The sequence below is a fragment of the Dreissena polymorpha genome, chromosome 4, assembly GCF_020536995.1.
Source record: "Dreissena polymorpha isolate Duluth1 chromosome 4, UMN_Dpol_1.0, whole genome shotgun sequence".
In the NCBI taxonomy this organism is placed as follows: Eukaryota; Metazoa; Mollusca; class Bivalvia; order Myida; family Dreissenidae; genus Dreissena; species Dreissena polymorpha.
In genome coordinates this window covers 7,068,426-7,088,392 of record NC_068358.1, presented here as the reverse complement: position 1 = coordinate 7,088,392, position 19,967 = coordinate 7,068,426, and the positions used below count along the sequence as shown (strand labels likewise).

At 35.3% G+C, this 19,967-nt stretch overlaps 1 protein-coding gene across 8 annotated transcripts in view; it reads right to left on the bottom strand.

Annotated features, from left to right (window-relative positions):
- Positions 1-7,108: 7,108 nt before the first annotated feature.
- Positions 7,109-19,967, bottom strand: part of LOC127877592 (P-selectin-like) — a 53,722-nt gene continuing 40,863 nt past the window's right edge. For 6 of the 8 annotated variants that reach the window (XM_052423603.1, XM_052423606.1, XM_052423609.1 and 3 more), the window contains 3 exons: positions 8,327-8,529; positions 7,805-8,180; positions 7,109-7,565 (listed from right to left, as the gene is read on the bottom strand). Coding sequence is in view for 2 of the 8 variants with exons in the window: in XM_052423605.1 (XP_052279565.1) it covers positions 8,019-8,180; positions 8,327-8,535; positions 8,809-8,982; positions 9,263-9,436; positions 10,737-10,910; positions 11,327-11,521; positions 12,578-12,676; positions 12,878-12,938; positions 18,771-18,994; positions 19,664-19,831 (1,640 nt within the window). In the remaining 6 variants the exon portion in view is untranslated. Of the gene's footprint in view, positions 7,566-7,804; positions 8,181-8,326; positions 8,536-8,808; positions 8,983-9,262; positions 9,437-10,736; positions 10,911-11,326; positions 11,522-12,577; positions 12,677-12,877; positions 12,939-18,770; positions 18,995-19,663; positions 19,832-19,967 lie in introns of all 8 variants that reach the window. The other 2 variants (XM_052423611.1, XM_052423605.1) reach the window with 1 other exon arrangement.

Here is a 19,967-nt window from a genome sequence, read left to right as displayed (position 1 = left end):
CGCCCCAACCTAGAGTACTGCGGCACTGTGTGGAGCCCATACCATAAGGAGCAGATCCACGACCTGGAGATGGTCCAAAGACGAGCAGCCCGCTATGTGACGAACAGATATCACAATACTAGCAGCGACACATCAATGCTCGAACACCTACAGTGGGAAACTCTAGAGTCCAGAAGTAGACAATGGTCTACAAGATAACCAACGACCTCGTGGACATACCAGTCTCGAAATACCTTTCCCCTGGCTCAAGCCGGACACGAGCAAACCACACCATCAAGTTCCTGCCATTATCGACATCCACTTCATACTATCGCCACAGCTTTTTTCCAAGTATCATTGCCACCTGGAACAACCTACCAGCCTCCATTGCTGAATCCCCTGACTTGGTATCCTTCAAGCGGGGGCTAGTAACAACCAGATTCTGAATAAGTTGTCAGCGCCAGCTACAAAGTAACTCCTAATGACCCCTCGTGGCTGTGCCGGTTGAGGCTCAATCCTCTCAGCGGCCACCGTAGCCGGAGAGGCATGAGGGAGAAGGGCGAAACGTAGCTGGTGTTCTGCTTTACTTTCCTTCTGTCTTTTAACTATCAAGCTCTTCTTACTTTACTGTCCCTCATTCTTTATTCTTACTCTTTCGCCACCCGTCGCATAATAATCATGCGTGATTGCAGCGATGTACAATGTAGATGTAGATGTAGATGTAGACCAACGCCATGATGGAAAAAAGTCCGTTTCCCACAATCCTTAGCGCGCATTCACACAGGTCAGTAAGACCGGTGTGACACAATGAGTCCTGGTATACATTGTTAAGGACTTTGAGACCATAGGGCCAGCAGTTTGTGGTTATACGGTATAATGAAGCCTTATGTGTTATATTTTTCTGAAATTCGTTAAGAAAAAGATAACTTAATTGTTAAATATAGTTAAAAAAATATTAAAGTAACCAGTCATACCATTTTGATTTCTTTTTAATATTGATGCAGATTAGAGAAGACCCTGTTTTGTTAATCAGTGTTTGTTGTACAATACACTTTTAGCACGTTTAGAGCAATACTAACCCTCTGGTACTATCCATAGCAGCAGACAAACAATTGTTTTGAAAAACAAAGTAAGATATTTCCATTAAATTTGCTCGATTTATGAATGGTAGAATTTTGAGATCGTGAAACACACCAATTTTATCAAGACTCCAAGATTCCAATAAATAATGATATTTTATACCGTTCTTATTGTTTGATTTAACGCTCTATAACTTTGTTGTTGCATATGTAAACAAAGTGTGTGCGCGCATACTAGTGTCGGGTTTAACACCGTTTAAAATGATGTATATAAGTCGATGTGCATTTCTCATTTTTGGCTTACATGCATATTATGATTAACCTTCAGCCGGCGCCATATCGTCCAATAGCCGACAGACAGTCCGCTATAATGCATTTCCATGCTAATTACGTGAACAACGCTTTTTTAAGTGCGCTTGCAGATGTACATCTCGACGTTTCAGGTTCATCTTCTTCAAGATTCTTTTCAGTTGACGTAGTGACAATAAAATACCATGCTTAAGTAGGAAAACTCAAAGAATTTAACTGTTTTTGAAACCTTGTTTGAAATATCCTTCAATGACTGTTGCTTTTTCATTATTCGGAGACGACAAAGGCAGATAAGCTGGCACCACACCAACTGTTGTCTCCAGCAGAGTGCACAGAAAACAACATACAAACACAAATGTCATATTCTCGCACAACCGTCTTCGCTCGCTCGCCGTCTTCAAGTGCGGTTTTATTAAATAATTTCAAAACTAAGAAGTCACAAAACACAAGTCCTAACTCGCAAGTCAAAACTCACAAGTCAATAGTGAGAAGTCAAAACGGCCCTCCAGCGCTTCCATACGCTGAAGTTGTTCGCTATGTTATAGAGGATCTAGCTTTTTATACCGCAAGTTTGAAATGAACACAGCCCATTCAAATTTATAAAGCACAGGTCGAGATGTGTGTGCACTGTTTATCCTCATATTTATGATTGCCTTGCTAAAGAATAATAAGCCTAGAATCATGTACATGGTGTGTAATGTGTATCTTATACTTTATCTATTTTCTTTAAATTATTGAGCAACAATTTTGCCCGCATGACAGACTTTTAATGCACCATGTCTTGTTGTGAGCGGGAATTGAATCATTTTCTAGGCCTAATTGATCTACAGTCGCCAATTTGTATTCTATGTTTAATTGGATTGAGTTGTTCAAGCTTTGAAAAAGCTGGTTGCCCTGCTTTTTAGCCCAACTGTAACCAACTTTTGAAATTGAGTGTCCTGGGCTTAAATCTACTGGCCCAGGCTAACAGGCAACCACTAAACCTGTCAGTTATTCGTGATGTAAGATGTGACATTGTATTGAACTCATTCAATTTGCAAGTCTGAAGACATTTAAGGGAATTTTTCACGTTTTGGTAAATTGACAAAATTAGACGCTTTAATAATTCGGAGAGTTCTGTTGTTGTCGTTATATTTTTTCATACTACTATGATTGCTTATACATAAAAAGTATAAAATACATATTTCATTGTATGAGCAAGGATGGCCAAGTGGTCTAAACGATAGACTTTTATTCCAGGGGTCAGTGGTTCGAGCCCAGTTGAGGGTAACTTTTTGATTCTTTAATTTTTATTTTTATTTTTTTTTAATGGAGCTTTTAAAATCCAATGTTTACATTAATCAATATTAATCATTTAATGACAAACTGTGAAAAGGTCCCTTTAAGATGTTTACTAAAATATGCCACAAGGTAAACATTTTTAACTTATTGATTGTTTATTTGATTTAAAAGTGATTATGTTTATTTGCCTTGTCAGCAAGGTTACTTTGAAGTTATTATTACATTTATCTTTTTTTTCAAATCATTAATAAAAAAGATAATTAAGCTTCATTTTAGGTAAACACGGCTTAATGCATATGCAATAATTGTCATCCCAGTACCAGAGACTCTTTAAACGAAAAACACCATAAAATCTGAAAGTGTCGTCCTTGATTAGTTTGTGCGCATTGCGCAGGCTAATCAATGTGTACAGGCTTATCTTATTTGACATGCATTAAGCCCCGTTTTCACTGAAAGCAGCCAATATGTACAGATTCCAATGATAAACTGGCCAATGTCGTCGCACAAGCTGTTAAACACTAGATTTGCCAATGTCGTCGCACAAGCTGTTAAACACTATTGATTACATACACGCTGTCTGCAGTTTATCAGTGGTGAAGTATAAACAGGCAGTGATTATCGTTCCTAACGTAGTTAAGAGCAGACTGACTTGCAAAACTCCCTCTAAATTAGTTGTTCGGTAGCGCGACCAACTAAAAACAGTTACTTCGGTCACTTGAAAAATGGTGCCTTCTATAAAGGTAAAATATATTCCGCGCATATTACACCTGCACTATGTTAATTGCAAATATTAAAAAAGACATTTTTTATTAACTTAAATTAAACATTTAAATGGGCCTTTTCACGACATTAAGCTCCCGCGCGTGTGCCTTAAAGGGGCCCTTTCACGTTTCGGTAAATTGACAAATTTCTAAAAGTTTCAGATTCGCAAATTTTCTTTGCAGTTACGACATTTGTGAGGAAATTATATACATCTTTTGACGATTTAAAAAACTTAAAATCATAAAACGTTGCAACGCAAAACAATTGAATAATATGGAGAGTTCTGTTGTTGTCGTTATATTTTGAGATACTCCGAGGATTACCTATACAGAGTATAAAATACTTTTTCATTGTGCACCGATGGCCGAAAGGTCCAAGCGATAGACTTTTACTCCAGGGGTCAGTGTTTCGAGCCCAGTTGAGGGTTATTTTTTTATACGCCCGTTTTGCAAAACGGGACGTATTATTAGATCACCCTTGGCGGGCGGGCGGGCGGCGTCCACAGCAGAGTCCGCTCTCTAATTCAAATAGTTTTCATCCGATCTTCACCAAACTTGGTCAGAAAATGTATCTAGACAATATCTAGGTCAAGTTCGAATATGGGTGATACCGGTTCAAAAACTAGGTCGCGGGTCACTTAGTGCAAGCATTTAGTATGGTGTCCTCTCTCTTATTGAAGTAGTTTTCATCCGATCCGAAATTTGGTCAGAAGTTGTGTCTAGAAGCTATCTAGGTCAAGTTCAAATATGTGCTGCTTAATTTTCAAAAATATATCATTTTGCCACTCAAATGGTAAAGTTATCCAGTTGTCCAAAACCTTCAAACGGGCGTATCTTACGACAGTTTGGCACTCTTGTTCTTTCTTTAATTTTATTCTTGCCTTTTATGCCCCCGAAGCAGGGCATATAGTGATCGGATCGTCCGTTCGTCCGTCTTTCCGTCACACTTTGCGTTCAGGTTTCGCGATTAGGTTTCGAAAAATGCTCATAACTTCTATGTCCCTTCACATAGCAACTTGATATTTGGCATGCGTGTGTATCTCATGAAGCTGCACAGTTTGAGTGGTGAAAGGTCAAGGTCATCTTTCAAGGTCAAATGTCAAAAAAACATGTATCAAAGCGGCGCAGTAGGGGGCATTGTGTTTCGGACAAACACATCTCTTGTTTACTGGAGCTTTTTAGATCCAATGTTTACATGTATCAATATTAAGCATTTAACTTCAATACATGCCAAAATCTGTGAAAATGCCCCTTTACATGAAAACAACAGTACTTACCATTTGGTTTTATTTCGCTTGTTTATAAAGTTTCGATATCTTTTGCCGCCAAACAACGTGATTAAGTATTTTATTGCATAATTATGTATATGTACATGTTTATATATTTAGTTTATAAATCAATATAAAGTACACACGTTTACACTAAATTAACAGCAATATAAATGCATCCAAGATAAATTTACGTAATAAAGCAAATAAAGTAACAGTTTCACCCCATTATATGCAATTATTTTTATTCGATACACTTGTTTGCTTGTACAATATTGACACTATGTTGTTGAAACGCAGACCTCTTTCAAGTGAATGCCCACCCCTGACAGTGTTATGAAACAACTATTGATGAATCATTTGAGGTAGGGTTTTTGAAACAAAAAAAGCAAAAACAATAGTATTCAATTCAACATCTTCTATTTGATTTAATCTCCTCTATTAGCAAAAGCGCCAATGTATGTAGATGTTCTCACGCCGTTTATCTTGCTCGACCAGAGCCGTGCGGGAGAAGCATAGCCGAGCGGCTTATACCAAAGTCCAAGCTAAATTCAGATTTGATATTCCCCGCTTACGACATATTCCCTTACAGACATAAATTACAGACTTATATACACTAAAATACTATGTACCAAAAATATCACATATATTTGGATTATATTTTCACATAAGTTCAAGAACTGATTGCGCGCTCACATTTGTCACTGTATGCTTTTAATTAATATACTTACTTATGTGCAAGAACGGTATGTGAATTGATTTTAGCATATAAGAGATGCTTGAAAACTTTAGTCAGAGGAAGTATTTCCTATTTTTCTGTCTGAAGAAACGCATAGTACATCGACATGCTTATTAGTCCCCTACCAGTTTCACCGGAGGGGACTTATGGTTTTGTATCCGTCCGTCCGTCCGTCACACTTTTCTGGATCCTGCGATAACTTTAAAAGTTCTTAATATTTTTTCATGAAACTTGGAATATGGATAGATGGCAATGTGGACATTATGCACGTCATTTCATTTTGTTCCTACGTCAAAAAATGTGGTCGCTATGGCAACAAATGGACTAGAAATAGTGCTGAAAATGGTGTTTTTTTCTGGATCCTGCGATAACTTTAATAGTTCTTTAAAAAAATCATGAAACTTGGAACATGGATAGATGGCAATATGGACATTATGCACGTCATTTCATTTTGTTCCTACGTCAAAAATTGTGCTTGCTATTGCAACAAATAGACTAGAAATAGTGCTGAAAATGGTGTTTTTTCTGGATCCTGCGATAACTTTAAAAGTTCTTAATATTTTTTCACGAAACTTGGAACATGGATAGATAGCAATATGGACATTATACACATCATTTCATTTTGTTCCTACGTCAAAAATTGTGATTGCTATGACAACAAATAGACTAGAAAGAGTGCTAAAAATGGTGTTTTTTTCTGGATCCAGCGATAACTTTAAAAGTTCTTAATATTTTTTCATATAACTTGCAACATGGATAGATGGCAATATGGACATTATGCACGTCATTTCATTTTGTTCCTACGTCAAAAAATGTTGTTGCTATGGCAACAAATAGACAAGAAATAGTTCTGAAAATGGTGTTTTTTTCTGGATCCTGCGATTACTTTAAAAGTTCTAAATATTTTTTCATGAAACTTGGAACACAGATTGGTGGCAATATGGACATTACGCACGTCATTTCATTTTGTTCCTACCTCAAAATTGTGGTTGCTATGGCAACAAATAGACTAGAAATAGTAATGAAAATGGTGTTTTTTTCTGGATCCTACGATAACTTTAAAAGTTCTTATATTTTTTCATTAAATTTTGAACATGGATAGATGGAAATATGGACATTATGCACGTCATTTCATTTTGTTCCTACGTCAAAAATTGTGGTTGCTATGGCAACAAATAGACTAGAAATAGTGCTGAAAATGGCGTTTTTTTCTGGATCCTGCGATAACTTTAAAAGTTCTTAATATTTTTTCATGAAACTTGCAACATGGATAGATGGCAAAATGGACATTATGCACGTCAATTCATTTTGTTCCTACGTCCAAAATTGTGGTTGCTATGGCAATAAATAGACTAGAAATAGTGCTGAAAATGGTGTTTTTTCTGGATCCTGCGATAACTTTAAAAATTCTTAATATTTTTCATGAAACTTGGAACATGGATAGATGGCAATATGGACATTATGAACGTCATTTCATTTTGTTCCTACGTCAAAAATTGTGGTTGCTATGGAAACAATTAAAAAAAATATTCTGACAATGGTGAAATTTCTGACAATGGTGGAGCCAGAAGGGGACTTTTATTGCTTGGCAATAGTCTTGTTCTTTATATAGTCAATACTTTTGATGTGTTACAACCGTTTTTGTAATTGTTGGCAGATGCAAAGTAGATGAAAATACAAAGTACAACAACATATTAATCCAAAGATTTATCTGTAAACCTATTTTGATATATCGCAGACTATCATTGTAAAACTTTCTTACACTCACATTTTATTCGAAACATAAATGGTAGATGATGTTAAATAGCATATGCCTACTGATATTTGGCCAATTAAGGATTACAACTTGGTAGCATTAACATGATTAGGACAACGAACTCAATAGTGTGCCAATCTGAATTGCGTTTAGGTTTTTAGATTTCCTGCAAAAGAGTTATGTCATTTTAATTGAAATATACAATTTATACACGAATGCCCTATGGCTGTAGATTGCAAACATGTCGGAGTAAAATCAGACGCGTGACAAAAGGTAGCGTTACAATAAACATCCAGGCCCTCCGGGTTGTCCGAATATTCGAAGTCTTGAAACATGAACGTAGTCTGGTGCGCAGATTGTGACATTATGTGTGTGTTGGCGTCGATTTCACAGCTGTAACAAAGATGTGTTAACACGCTTCAACTGTATGTTGAGTATTACACTAGAAATTCGTTATCTTATAGATTTTAATCGGGTTTTTGAAGATTTTCTGACAAAAATTTTAAAGTGTTATAGGTTAATGAACCAGTACTTGTTATCATATATGCATTAGCTAGATACTTTACATCCACTTGCTGTGGTTCTTGTATTTATTACATAAAACTGGAAAAATAATCAATGTAAATATTTACCCGTCATTAATCAGAAGGTAGTCTAATGTTGAGTTTGAGTTTTGCCAAGGTTTCGTTATGCAGGAATGGAGGCGCATCTTTATTGACCAATCATAAACCGTCGTGTACACTTTAACATAAATTGTATCACCAATGCTGGCATGCAAGGGATTGCCGGCTATTTCCCGCGTAAAGCTTGGATCCGAATAAAATCCTAGGCTGATATTGTTATGCACTACGAACGAAGAATGGTGCGTGTTAACGTCATGATGGATGTGAGAAGATGTTGCCTCGCGATGAATGACGTCCAGACGTGATTCCGAATTAAATGTGAATTTAGCAGGTCAAATGTGGCGTAAATGAGTTTATTTTCATATATAATGGCTTCACCGGAAATCTAAAATGAATTTATGACATCCTATAAATATAATACAGCTATTTATATTACAAGCATGTGTAAAACGTACTGATATCAATGCTTTGATGAATGTTACATTTTACGTCAGATTTTTACAAATGAGCAGCTAAGCAACCTGACAGTACCTTTTCATTCGTTAAACAATCCTTAAATCCAAATGTATATTGAAGAATATTACGACTTAAAGATCCTTTACAAGACGTCTCGCCAAAATAAATGTTGTTCGGTAAAACAAAAGGGTACATTTGCTGCAGTATCGACATATCAACGGATATGTTCCATCCGATGCTACTGCATCCAGCGCGTATCGCTTTATTTAAATCCATTTCTGAAACTTTTAACAAGAGAACAAATGAAGTGGATAATGTTATACTGCTTATCACATGAAGGTGTGTTTAAAATTAATACAATTACACTAACTCACACAGACCGTTAATTTTTAACACTAGGAAAATTCCTTTAAATACATTACATTATGCAGCAACTACTAAAGCTCTACGCTCGGGAGTGCACACCTGGTCAGTATTGCTCCGCACTCGATGCTTTAAACCGTTGAAGCGTTCATTCTACTAGGGGCGCACCCTTTTCAACTTTTAAGAATACTCACCCACAGTAGCGCATGTCTGACCAGTACTGCTCCAAGTTCCAGTACTGCCACACCTTACCGTTCCACTGCCACGTAGGATGTATCCTGTCTGACAAGATACTGAAGCAATAGACCTGTATGTCGTGGTGGTGTGTGTCACGCTGCCATGTTGTGGTGCCGTTAGATGTCCGCAATCTGTCATAATAATCAACACAATTGTTGAAGAAATAAGATCAAAATACAGTATGATAATGTAGGTTTTTAGCAGTTTTTTTATGTCAAAACGTTAAATTTTCCATAACATCAATAACTATTTGTTTCCGATTACGATCGAATATGCTGACAAAGAGAGAACCTTTAACTACTGTGAAGCTCACCAAATACGCATGATATCCAAGATTAATTTACATTCATATGGATATCATGAATGTATAATATGCGTTCAGCGAAAATGGTTACATACTACAAAACTCACCAAATACAGCGCACGCTTGACCAGTACTGTTCCAATATCCATTGCTGTTATAAGTAACCATTCCACTGCCACGTAGGATGTATCCGGTCTGACACGATATTGTAGCAGTAGAACCGTATGTTGTAGTTATGTGTGATATGATACCATGCTGTGGTGCCTGTAGATGTCCGCAATCTGTCATAATAATGACCACAATTGAAGTTATAGGTCGAAATGTACATTATGTGATTATGCAAATAGCTAGCAGTTTTTCAATTGAAAAAAGTTCATTTACCATAAACAAAAAAAAATGTCATGTTTTGAATTAAATAAAATGGTGCTTGCAATATTATGTTAATGCTTTGCAAACATCTAAACTGTGAAGCTCATCAAACACGTTTTATATCCAAGGTTGTATTGATGCGGATGTCAAAAATTATGTATATATACAAATCAACGGTCCACACGAATATTTGACATGAGTACAGCGAAGCTCGATATATAGAACAATACCCATCAATAACAACACGTCTGATAAATACTGTTCTAGTATCCACTGCTGTCACATCTGGATGTTATCCTTTCAAGCAAGATGTATAATGGTAGACACGATATTATTAGCTACTCGATAAATCTTGCTAAGCAATAAGAATACTCACCCACAGGAGTGCATGTCTGACCAGTACTGCCCCAATGTCCACTGCTGTCACACGTGACTATTGCACTCCCAACAAGGAGGTATCCTGTCTCACATGATATTGTAGCAGTTGACCCGTATGTGGTGGTGATGTTTGACACGCTACCTTGTTTTGGTGCCCTAAGAGGTCCACAATCTTTTATTATAATTAGAAAACTTTTTGCATAAATAAGCCAAAATGTATATTATAATTATTTAGCCAGCTAGCCAGCAGTTTAACTCGTTGAAGCATTTCATTTACATAAAACAATGATTAAGTTTATTGTCTCAAATTAAACGACATGGCGTTGCAACCTTGATGCCAACAAGTAGTGAACATTTAAATACTGTGAAACTCACCAACAGGTGTATATGTCTAACCAAAGCTGCTCCATAGACCTTTGCTTTCACAGGTGGTTGTTCCCCTTCCGTGAAGGTTGTATCCGATCTGACACGATATTGTAGCAATAGACCCGTATGTGGTGCCGGTGTATGACACATTACCATGTTGTGGTGTCGGTAGATGTCCGCAATCTATCATAATAATCAACGCACTTGTTGAAGAAATAAGCCAAAATATACAGTATGAAAATATAGCTATCTAGCAGTTTGCTGTTTAAAAACGATTCATTTTCCATAACAGCAATAATAAATGATTTGTTTCCAATAAAAGACACGATGGATTATGCTGACAAAGGGCGAACCTTTAGCTACTGTGAAGCTCGCCAAATACGTTTGTTATCCCAGATTGCATTGATGCGGATATCATGAATGTATAATATGCGTTCAGCGAAAAAGGTTACATAATACAAAACTCACCAACAGCAGCGCATGTCTGACCAATACTACTCCAATGCCCATTACTGCCACACGTAGCCATTCCACTGCCACGTAGGGTGTATCCGGTCTGACAAGATTCTGTAGCAATATACCCGTATGTCGTAGTTATGTGTGACACGTTACCATGTTGTGGTGCCGTTAGATGTCCGCAATCTGTCATAATAATGACCACAATTGAAGTTATAGGTCGAAATGTACATTATATGATTATGCAACTAGCTACATAGGCTCATGCGTATCCACATTCTGTAGACAAATTGAATAAATGTATAAACAAATATCATTATTAATATATTATTGAATATTTGCATTGTGTTCTCATAAAGTGCATACTATCTCAGCAAAATAATTTGACTGATGCATATGAAAATACATTGGTTTGTATATATTTCATTTGCGGTTTTGAAAACTTACCGTGGGAAACGTTTATGATAAGTAATCATTATTTTCGCATTCTTAGAAAAATGAATGGACAACTTTATAAAAATGGGATGTCAATTTTCTCATCAAATCTGTATTAGATAGCGATGTCTGAACATCTATTAAATTAACAATGATAATTCATTTGCCTTTGAGTTCACATCCCGAAGATATATTCCACAGTCCCGTTTCAAGGCACTGTACGTATTTTTGAACCATGTCGTTATCTTCGCCATTAATGATCCTGTATCCGACGTTACACGTTACCGTAGCATAGGATTTATTGTTTGTTCCGTTATAATAATGAATAACGGCATTCGCAGCGTTGCTTGCGTTTCCACATTCTGTAGAAAAAAAGTATTATATTATACACCCATATGTAGTATTGACTGTTGTAGGAAATGCTTATGAAAAGTAGCCATTTTTTCGCATTCGCGTTTGTTCCAATTGAATATATATTTTGTTTCATAATATTTAATAATGAAAGTAATAATCGTATAAATAACAGATGCCCCGTTTGCGTCTATAAGAAGCGTTTCTCTGATATTGAGGTATTGACAATTGTTTTATTCAATTAAATGTTATACTATCATAAATAATAAGTTGAAAATGCCTCGTATTTGATGCATGCATACCCCATTTCTCTTAAAAAACAGTTTTTGCCTGTATTATGTGCTAGGCTAAGTCGATCTTAAACCCAATAGCAATCCAATGCTGCTCGTCAAATTCAATAAAGACCGTTTAGTAAACCCTTCTCAGCCCTGACCGCGAACAATACTAAACACCTCGATATTAAACTGCTTTATTAGCTGATGATATAACAGTTGCTTATATATTATATGTCTTGTTTTTTAATGCCGTTTCAAAAGAAAACGAATATAACTATGAGCAAAATGTGTGTATCATTATTGTAGATATAAGCTCCAGGTGACCTTTACAACTGTTGTGTATGTTTAACTTTGTTGAAAACGTACATATACCGGACGAGATTTCAATTCAGAAACTTATTTTCCAAAATAGTAAACAGTCGTCATAATAATGAAGCAATCAAACCAGTTTTTAAGTTAATAGACAATTATCAATGCCGGTGGTTCATATATAATTCTTAGCCAAAGATAAAACAATTAATGTATGAATGTAATGGGAGGCGGAAAACTACAACGGGCGAGGCATGGTCAGGGGTGATAACCCCAAAAAAGGGTAAGGGTAAGGGTTAGGGGTCGGGTTAGGGTTAGGGTTGGGTTTAGGCTAACCCAAACCCTAACCCGACCCCTAACACTAACCCAAACCCTAACCCTTACCCTCTAACCCCCCCCCCCCCCTTGCGTAATACCATACCATGCCTCGCCCGTTGTAGTTTTCCGCCTCCCGAATGTAATATAAAAATTCGATGCACTTGCCAACAGGTTCACATTTAGGCACACGATTACTGTGGCCTACACAAACATCGCGTACGTCCTCTTTAATAGGCTGGTATCCACTTTCACAAGTGAAACGTTCTACAATATGAATTCATACTCACATGTATAAATTATTCTATTAATTACATATAGGGATTTTGAGTTGTATTAAAAGCAACTCAGTTAGAATGTTAAATATTTCTAAGATGAAGTGGATATAAAAATTAGTTCAAGTGTACCATTTCAAACGTATTCCTCATTAAACTGTTGTTTGAAAATTGATTAAAACAGAAAACATACCGATAGTTATGTTATCGACTCCGATTAAGTCATTGGGGGCTAGTTTTGCTACAAAATTTACCTGCAAATTATCAAAAGTTAATGTAAAGAATTGTAACACTTCTAATCACGAACAATTAGCATACATATGAAATACCATACATATAAGATTTTTTTCATTATAATAGTCCATTTCATTTACATGATTTAGGAATGAAGATTATATTGCACAAGTATCAATAAACAAAGTAAACAAAATGCAAATGCTTCCAACTACTTCAAATAGCGTAATACAGCAATGCTTGTTGTACACACAAATGAAACCATAGCAATAGCCTCATAAGAAACAACAATAGGAACAACATGAAGATAGACTTAAAATAAAACTGCACCTGCAAGGCATCAGATGTTACTTGTGAAAGTAGATCCCTTCTGCTTTGGGCAGAAACACTAGATAACGATTTTACCTATCTGTTATTAAACGGTTTATTAATCGGACAATCAATTTACTGATAGCAAAATCACATGTAGATGTACATGTCCATAACAATACAGCTACATATGATATAAATTCATTTTAACAATATACAGTATTTACCACTCGCAATGCATACTCATGATATTAAGCATCGTGATACCCATTTTCGTGAATATCATGGAACCAAGTCATTGAAAATGCTTCAATCGTAAGATACTTCTTCTAATACCAAATATCAAAATCAGTTCATTTAATTGCAATTAATTATGCGCACAATAACAGAACTGTGTGAGTAATGAACGAAATACAAAAAACAGCAAACAGTTTTATTTCAATATGTAGAAACACAGTCAAAGTCAATCGCACTTCTAACGCAATCATTAATAGGTTACGTTTCGTAATTAGATCGGAAATATACGTCTTTTCCGCGCTCTCATAAAAAATGAAAAATAAAGTATTTTCAAGTGGTTAACGACGTCTTCGAGTACATATTTTCATTCAAAGCAGTGGAGTTATATGTTGCTTTAATAAAACAAAAACAAAAAACAGGGGAAGATGCGAAAAAGGAAAGTGATATTAAAATAAAACAAAGTTGTTTAAACAAAGTGGCCCGTCAGGTCTTCTGGACCTGGACACATCAGTAAGTGGTTTACTAAACCTAGTTAACTGTGTTTCATATCGAAGATATTCTGAGAACATAAAACCGGTGAATACATGTTAAAATGTATTTGTGGGAATGAAAGTGAAGTTTGTGAAACTATGGTGAACACTGGAGGACAACCCTGCATCAACGCTCTGATAGAAACGATACAGTTACTCGTTAAGCGGATATGTGCAATTGAAAAGTTTGACGGTATCAAATCGGTGGAAAAAAAGTTATGATCAAACTTCGAAAAGGAAACAATGATGGTGTGGGTTGCAATTGAGGATCCCGCTAGACCCGTGGGGAGGAGCGGGTGAGCCGTTTAGAAGACAGGGTAGAGTTGGTCGAGACGGTTTCAATCCTTATTTCAACCAGGATCAGCGAGCTGAACATACAACGTGACGAGCTGAAAGAGGACGTTACCTATTTTCCAGTCGCAACAAATGAGGAACAACCTTAGCATTCCATACTACAATTTGTCCGTAAATTAGCAAGCGGCAGTGTCTGAACGGATGCTGAGAGAGTATATGCAGTCAGCCCGAAAGCTCCCTAAACATGAGGTGGATGCCATCCGGTTTGGTAAAAACGAGCAAGATTGTTGCGAAGTGCATAGCTTTTTAATGATCGCGAATGATGGCGAAAGAAGTGGAAACAACTGATGGTTACACGTACTTCATATTCGAATAATTCTCGAAGGCGGTATCAGACAAACGCCGGAACTTGATAAGCACATGGGGAACGCTAGGAACAAGGGTTAACGTTTCTGGCTGGTATATGATACTCTGTGCGTTGAGGGTTAACCGGTCCGCTAATCGGGGAATCTGAGTTTGAGCTTTCGATTCTCTCGTGGAACGTGAAAGGACTCTCAAAAGTGAAACAGTAATCACACGATTGTTTAAATATTATTGTTATTCTGACATTTATTTTTGTATTAAACATTGACTAACCCTAATAATAATATTTCTTTAAATGGTTATACATCACACAACCTATAAAGACATTTTCACAACCGTTTAAAAAATAGTTCAAAATCAAACTGACACCATTATTTGGATTAAATTAGATTACACCGGTGAAGCTGTTTGTTGGTGATGTAATTTATAACCAGGCTATTTAAGACTGTATTACTGGGAAGACAAATTGGGGAACAAATATCCAGCGGAAAAAAATCAATGGAAAATTAAGACGGTATCCACTCGGTGGAGAAAAGGGTATCATACTTCGAAAAGGAAATAAGGATGTTGCGGTTTACAATTAAGGAGTCTTAGTCATTAAGAAGTCAAACGTAGACATAAAATTTTATTATTTGAAGCAACCGTCAGTATATACATTACTTAGCCTTATGAAAACATGGACCAATAAAGATGTTATTAAGTTCTCGTATTTGCGCAAGAAGCTCTTGAAATCAGAAAGTCCTCATTGGATATTGTTCAGAATGCGAATACGACGAGTTGAATTGTTATGCTCCGAATTTTGATCTATTCGTTCGTTTATTTAATTGTTTGTTTAATTGTATGTATGTAAGCTTATATGTGTTACGATTATGTTATTTGTTAGATAAATCATTGCCCTAATTTCGTTTACACAACTTAACTTTTTCTGAATTTGTGTACAGATTTCAAACAGACATGTCAGACATTGTTAAATTTGCTACCATATTTTATCCATGCAAAATAGGAAGGTTATTTCTTTCTGTTATTTTTAATCAGCATAAAAATCAACATGATATACGTATGATAATCATTTTTTAAATTTATTTTCCGTAAATTATAGCATACTAGAATACTTATATTAACAGCTTAATAGCTGATTACCACTCTGTCACTTAGATACTTTGTAAAAACGCAATTGTTTTTTGCTTTCCAAACACTGTCATGTATTATGTTAGATAGTATGTAAATTACGTATTACTGTTTAATCACTTCCTCTTCACATGACCTTTTGATATGTGTATTTTTACGTGGTTAAGACTGACAATGTAGTATGTACAAGTCCTAAAAATATATGTTTTGCTCTATTATCATTTCTCAAAAAAGGTTAAAAATATATCAACTTTAATTTCCAGATGATGTTGTTTGAGACCTTTTTGTCATTGTTTCATTAAAACCAGTCATCCACGATCCTTTGGTACTTTTGAACCACTTATGGCTGTGGTTACCTCTATATACATTTGAAAATAAAAGTATGCGAATATTATTTATTTGTTAACGTATTATTTACTTTGACAATCGCATTGAAACAATACGTTGCTTTAAAAATTTGATCACACAGCGTCGGTGAACAATAAGACACGTGCAGGATGGTTGAATGTCAAAACAGAAATATATGTGTATTTTAACAGCAACTCGAAGCATACGTGCAACATATCTATTACACATGTCCATGTATCACATCGCACAGTATGACCACAGACGTTACCATCAAAATCCTCCGATTAAAATAAATAACATTAAACATTTCAGTGACGACTTGCTCATGCGATAAAATCAAGCCCGTTATCGTGAATCGATGAGCATTCCATCGACCTTCATCAGATAATATAGGTTCTTGATAAAATAGATAAACTTGTCAACATGTCGCCAGAACAATGCAGAATACAATGAGCGCCCCGGACCCTAAATTTTTGTTGTTGCAAGATCTAATGTTATTATGTGTATAACGATATTATCGGAAAATTAATGTATGTAGACTATGAACGTTTTTGGGTCTTGTGACGTGAATTTTATTTTTAAATTACATTGTTTGTTTAATGATGAATCATTGAACCGTGAATCAATTTGTATTTAAGTGATATTATGGGAATCTAACAGTATATGCTATGTTTATAGGTGTCTATCGCAACCCTTGTTTAATTTTGGTGTTTTCACTTCATATACACTTATATTTGTTAATTCAGCATCAACATACTAAAACAATATCCCCTAAAGAGAAAAAAATGCATTTGAATATCAACCGTAATTTCGTTTTGACAACTGACGAAAGAAATGATTCGATGTACGATGTGAGTCTAAATGTAGTTTTCATGCAGATTCGTTCATACGACACAAATACATATATTTTTTAACGGATCATTTCGGCTTAGAGGACTGGGTGAGTCATGTAAAATATCGAATATAATATATTGTTTTTATAAAACAACTGGTAGAAAGATGAGTTGTAGGTAATTGGTCAGTAACCACATTTTAACTAACTATTTTGACCTGTTAATTCTTTTCAGCTCAATTCAACAGTGAAAAATGCCCATAATATCACTTTACATTTTGAGATGTGAAAAATAATATTAAGATGGGAACATTCCACATTTTTTAGAAATATGTTTATAAATATCGAGGCATCATTTAAAAAATTTAAGTGTTGCATTAGTAGTGCGTTTTATAGTACTACATTAAATTGTGTACTTGACCAAACAGATAAGGTAAACTGTAGGTGTATTATAAATTGTTTAACAATACTTCGATTACGACGAAATTGTTCGCGCGCGCTGTTATGTGTAGAGGTAGGGGGTTCAAAGTTCAATGAAAAAAGCAAACACTCAAACTACAGGAGTACCAAGTGCGCGAACACAGAAATGTTAATTCGAGTAAAATGTTAGGATGCACAGAAAACAAACACAATCTAAATAGTTAAAGTCGGAATGCTCGATTCAACGTTTTCATAAAAGTATATATGAAAATTAGCGTACATAGAGTAGTAGACGTGGTGCCGCAAAAAATGAATCATCAATGTTTTAATAAAGGGTATTCAAATACGTAAAATTTAGCATGATAACTGAATGTAAGATTATATTATATCAAAATAAATGGAATTGTTATATTTATTTATGTTTTGTCATAGTTTCCCGTAAAGTAAAGTGTAAAGCACATACAGGATCTGTTAATGGCAAAGTCCCTTTATTGTGATAAAAAGCCTTTTAGTTTTGGTGATCATCTGATAAACATATAAATATATAAAACATTTGTTATGTAGATTTCTATACAACCTTAAAAATAATATAGATCTTTATTTTTAAACTGACATAGTTTAACTATGCAAATATACTTACTAATTCCTCTTTACGTCCTCTTACATTTTAAAGGGGCCTTTTCACGTTTTGGTAAATTGACAAAATTTAAAAAAGTTGTTTCAGATCCGCAAATTTTCATTGAAGTTATGATATTTGTGAAGAAACAGTAATACTGAACATTTACCATGCTCTTATATAGTCATTATATGCATCTTTTGACGATTTAAAAACCTGAAAATTATAAAGCGTTGCAACGCGAAACGATTGAATAATTTGGAGAATTCTGTTGTTGTCGCTATATTTTGTGAAACTACGATGATTGCTTATATATAGTAAAAAATACATCTGATATTATATGCGGAAGAATGGTCGCGGGGTCTAAGTCCCGCCAGGACTCCAGGGGTCAGTGGTTCGGGCCCTGTTGAGTTTTACTTTTTTTTCTTTTTTAAATTGTATTCTTGATTTTTTACTGGAGCTTTTTAAAGCAAATGTTTACATTTATCAATAGAAAGCATTTAATGACAAACTTCAAAACAAGCCCAAATCTATGAAAAGGCCCCTTTAAGTGTATATGTTGTTGAATAAATAATATATAATAAAAACTCAATTGATGGACGAAATACTTACATCCGCCTCCCCCCCCCCCCACACACACACACAAAGTGCTTATGAAGCCTAAAAGTACATCTTTTATGAAAAAAAAACACTTGAAAATAGTGTACTATTAAATAAACAAAGCATCTGTTTATATACACGTTTACTTGATTGAGCAGTGTTAACAATCACTTACCACAAAATGATCCATGTTTTCCAAAACATAGCTAGTCATGTTCCACACATCCACTGTGACGTTATCATGTGTACGTGTCATCACATTAAGTGTTGCTGAGGAAGCAGGAAAAGTGTAGTAGAAACTGAGACACGCTATGCCTCCTGGTAGCAGCGGTGAGGTCATGGAGAAGTAAGTATTTATTGGATCGTACTTTGAGACAAATAACGCATAGAAGTCGTCATCTGAAGAAAATAGTATGATATACATAATTCGAGTTGCACAAGTTAATAATTGCAATTATCATATGAAAAATGGTGTATGTTTAAAAACACACCCTTTTTCCAATCCCTTAAATGTCAATCAGTCACGTTCCACATTTCACATGTTATTCTATGTTCGTGTCCTCACGTTCAGTGTTGCACAGGTAGGGATAGTATCACAGAAACTGAGACACGCTTTTCCTCTTGTTAACGATGGAGATATCGTGTAGAATCGAGGATAATTAAGATTCAAATAAATAGAAATCATCACATGAAAGCAATATTTCGTACAAAAAAGATATTGTCTGTGCCCATGCCTCTCAAAACCGATGTGCCGATTGTAAGGAAATTATTTGAAATTGCAAAAATTAAAACAATTTTACCTGAACTTATAATAGAATATACTTTTTTAATACGGTAGTGTATGTTATAAGTGTAATTTTCAGTGATGCAATATTAACGTACTTGTTTTGAGTTCGTTCTTTTTCCATTTTCGATATAGGATATGCAGATAAACTGTCTACACCGTTGATATTTACTAGCGGTAAATGTATAGGCTTCTAATAAATTATGTATGCAGCCTACGTGCTTTTGAAATTGCTAACTTATTGCAAAATCATTGGTGGGTAAATTAAACAAATGTATATTCACCTTGACCTCCGTTAAGAAGGGATGCACGTCCAAGAAACAAGAACTGTCCTTCATTAATTCTCCACGAGCTGGTTAAATCGTAACCACATGTTTCATTGTTTGTGAACGAACAGCTTCCAACCCCATGTTGAGTTGAACTTGGTATATTTGCTGCACTGTCTTGCAGATCTATAAAAAGCGTTGCACTTCGTTCAGCAACAAAACATTTAACAGTACATTCCTAAATGGACAAATCTAAAATACAAACACATTCGTGAATCATTTTAAATATTATCATAGATGTGTTTTCTATAACTTAACCAGG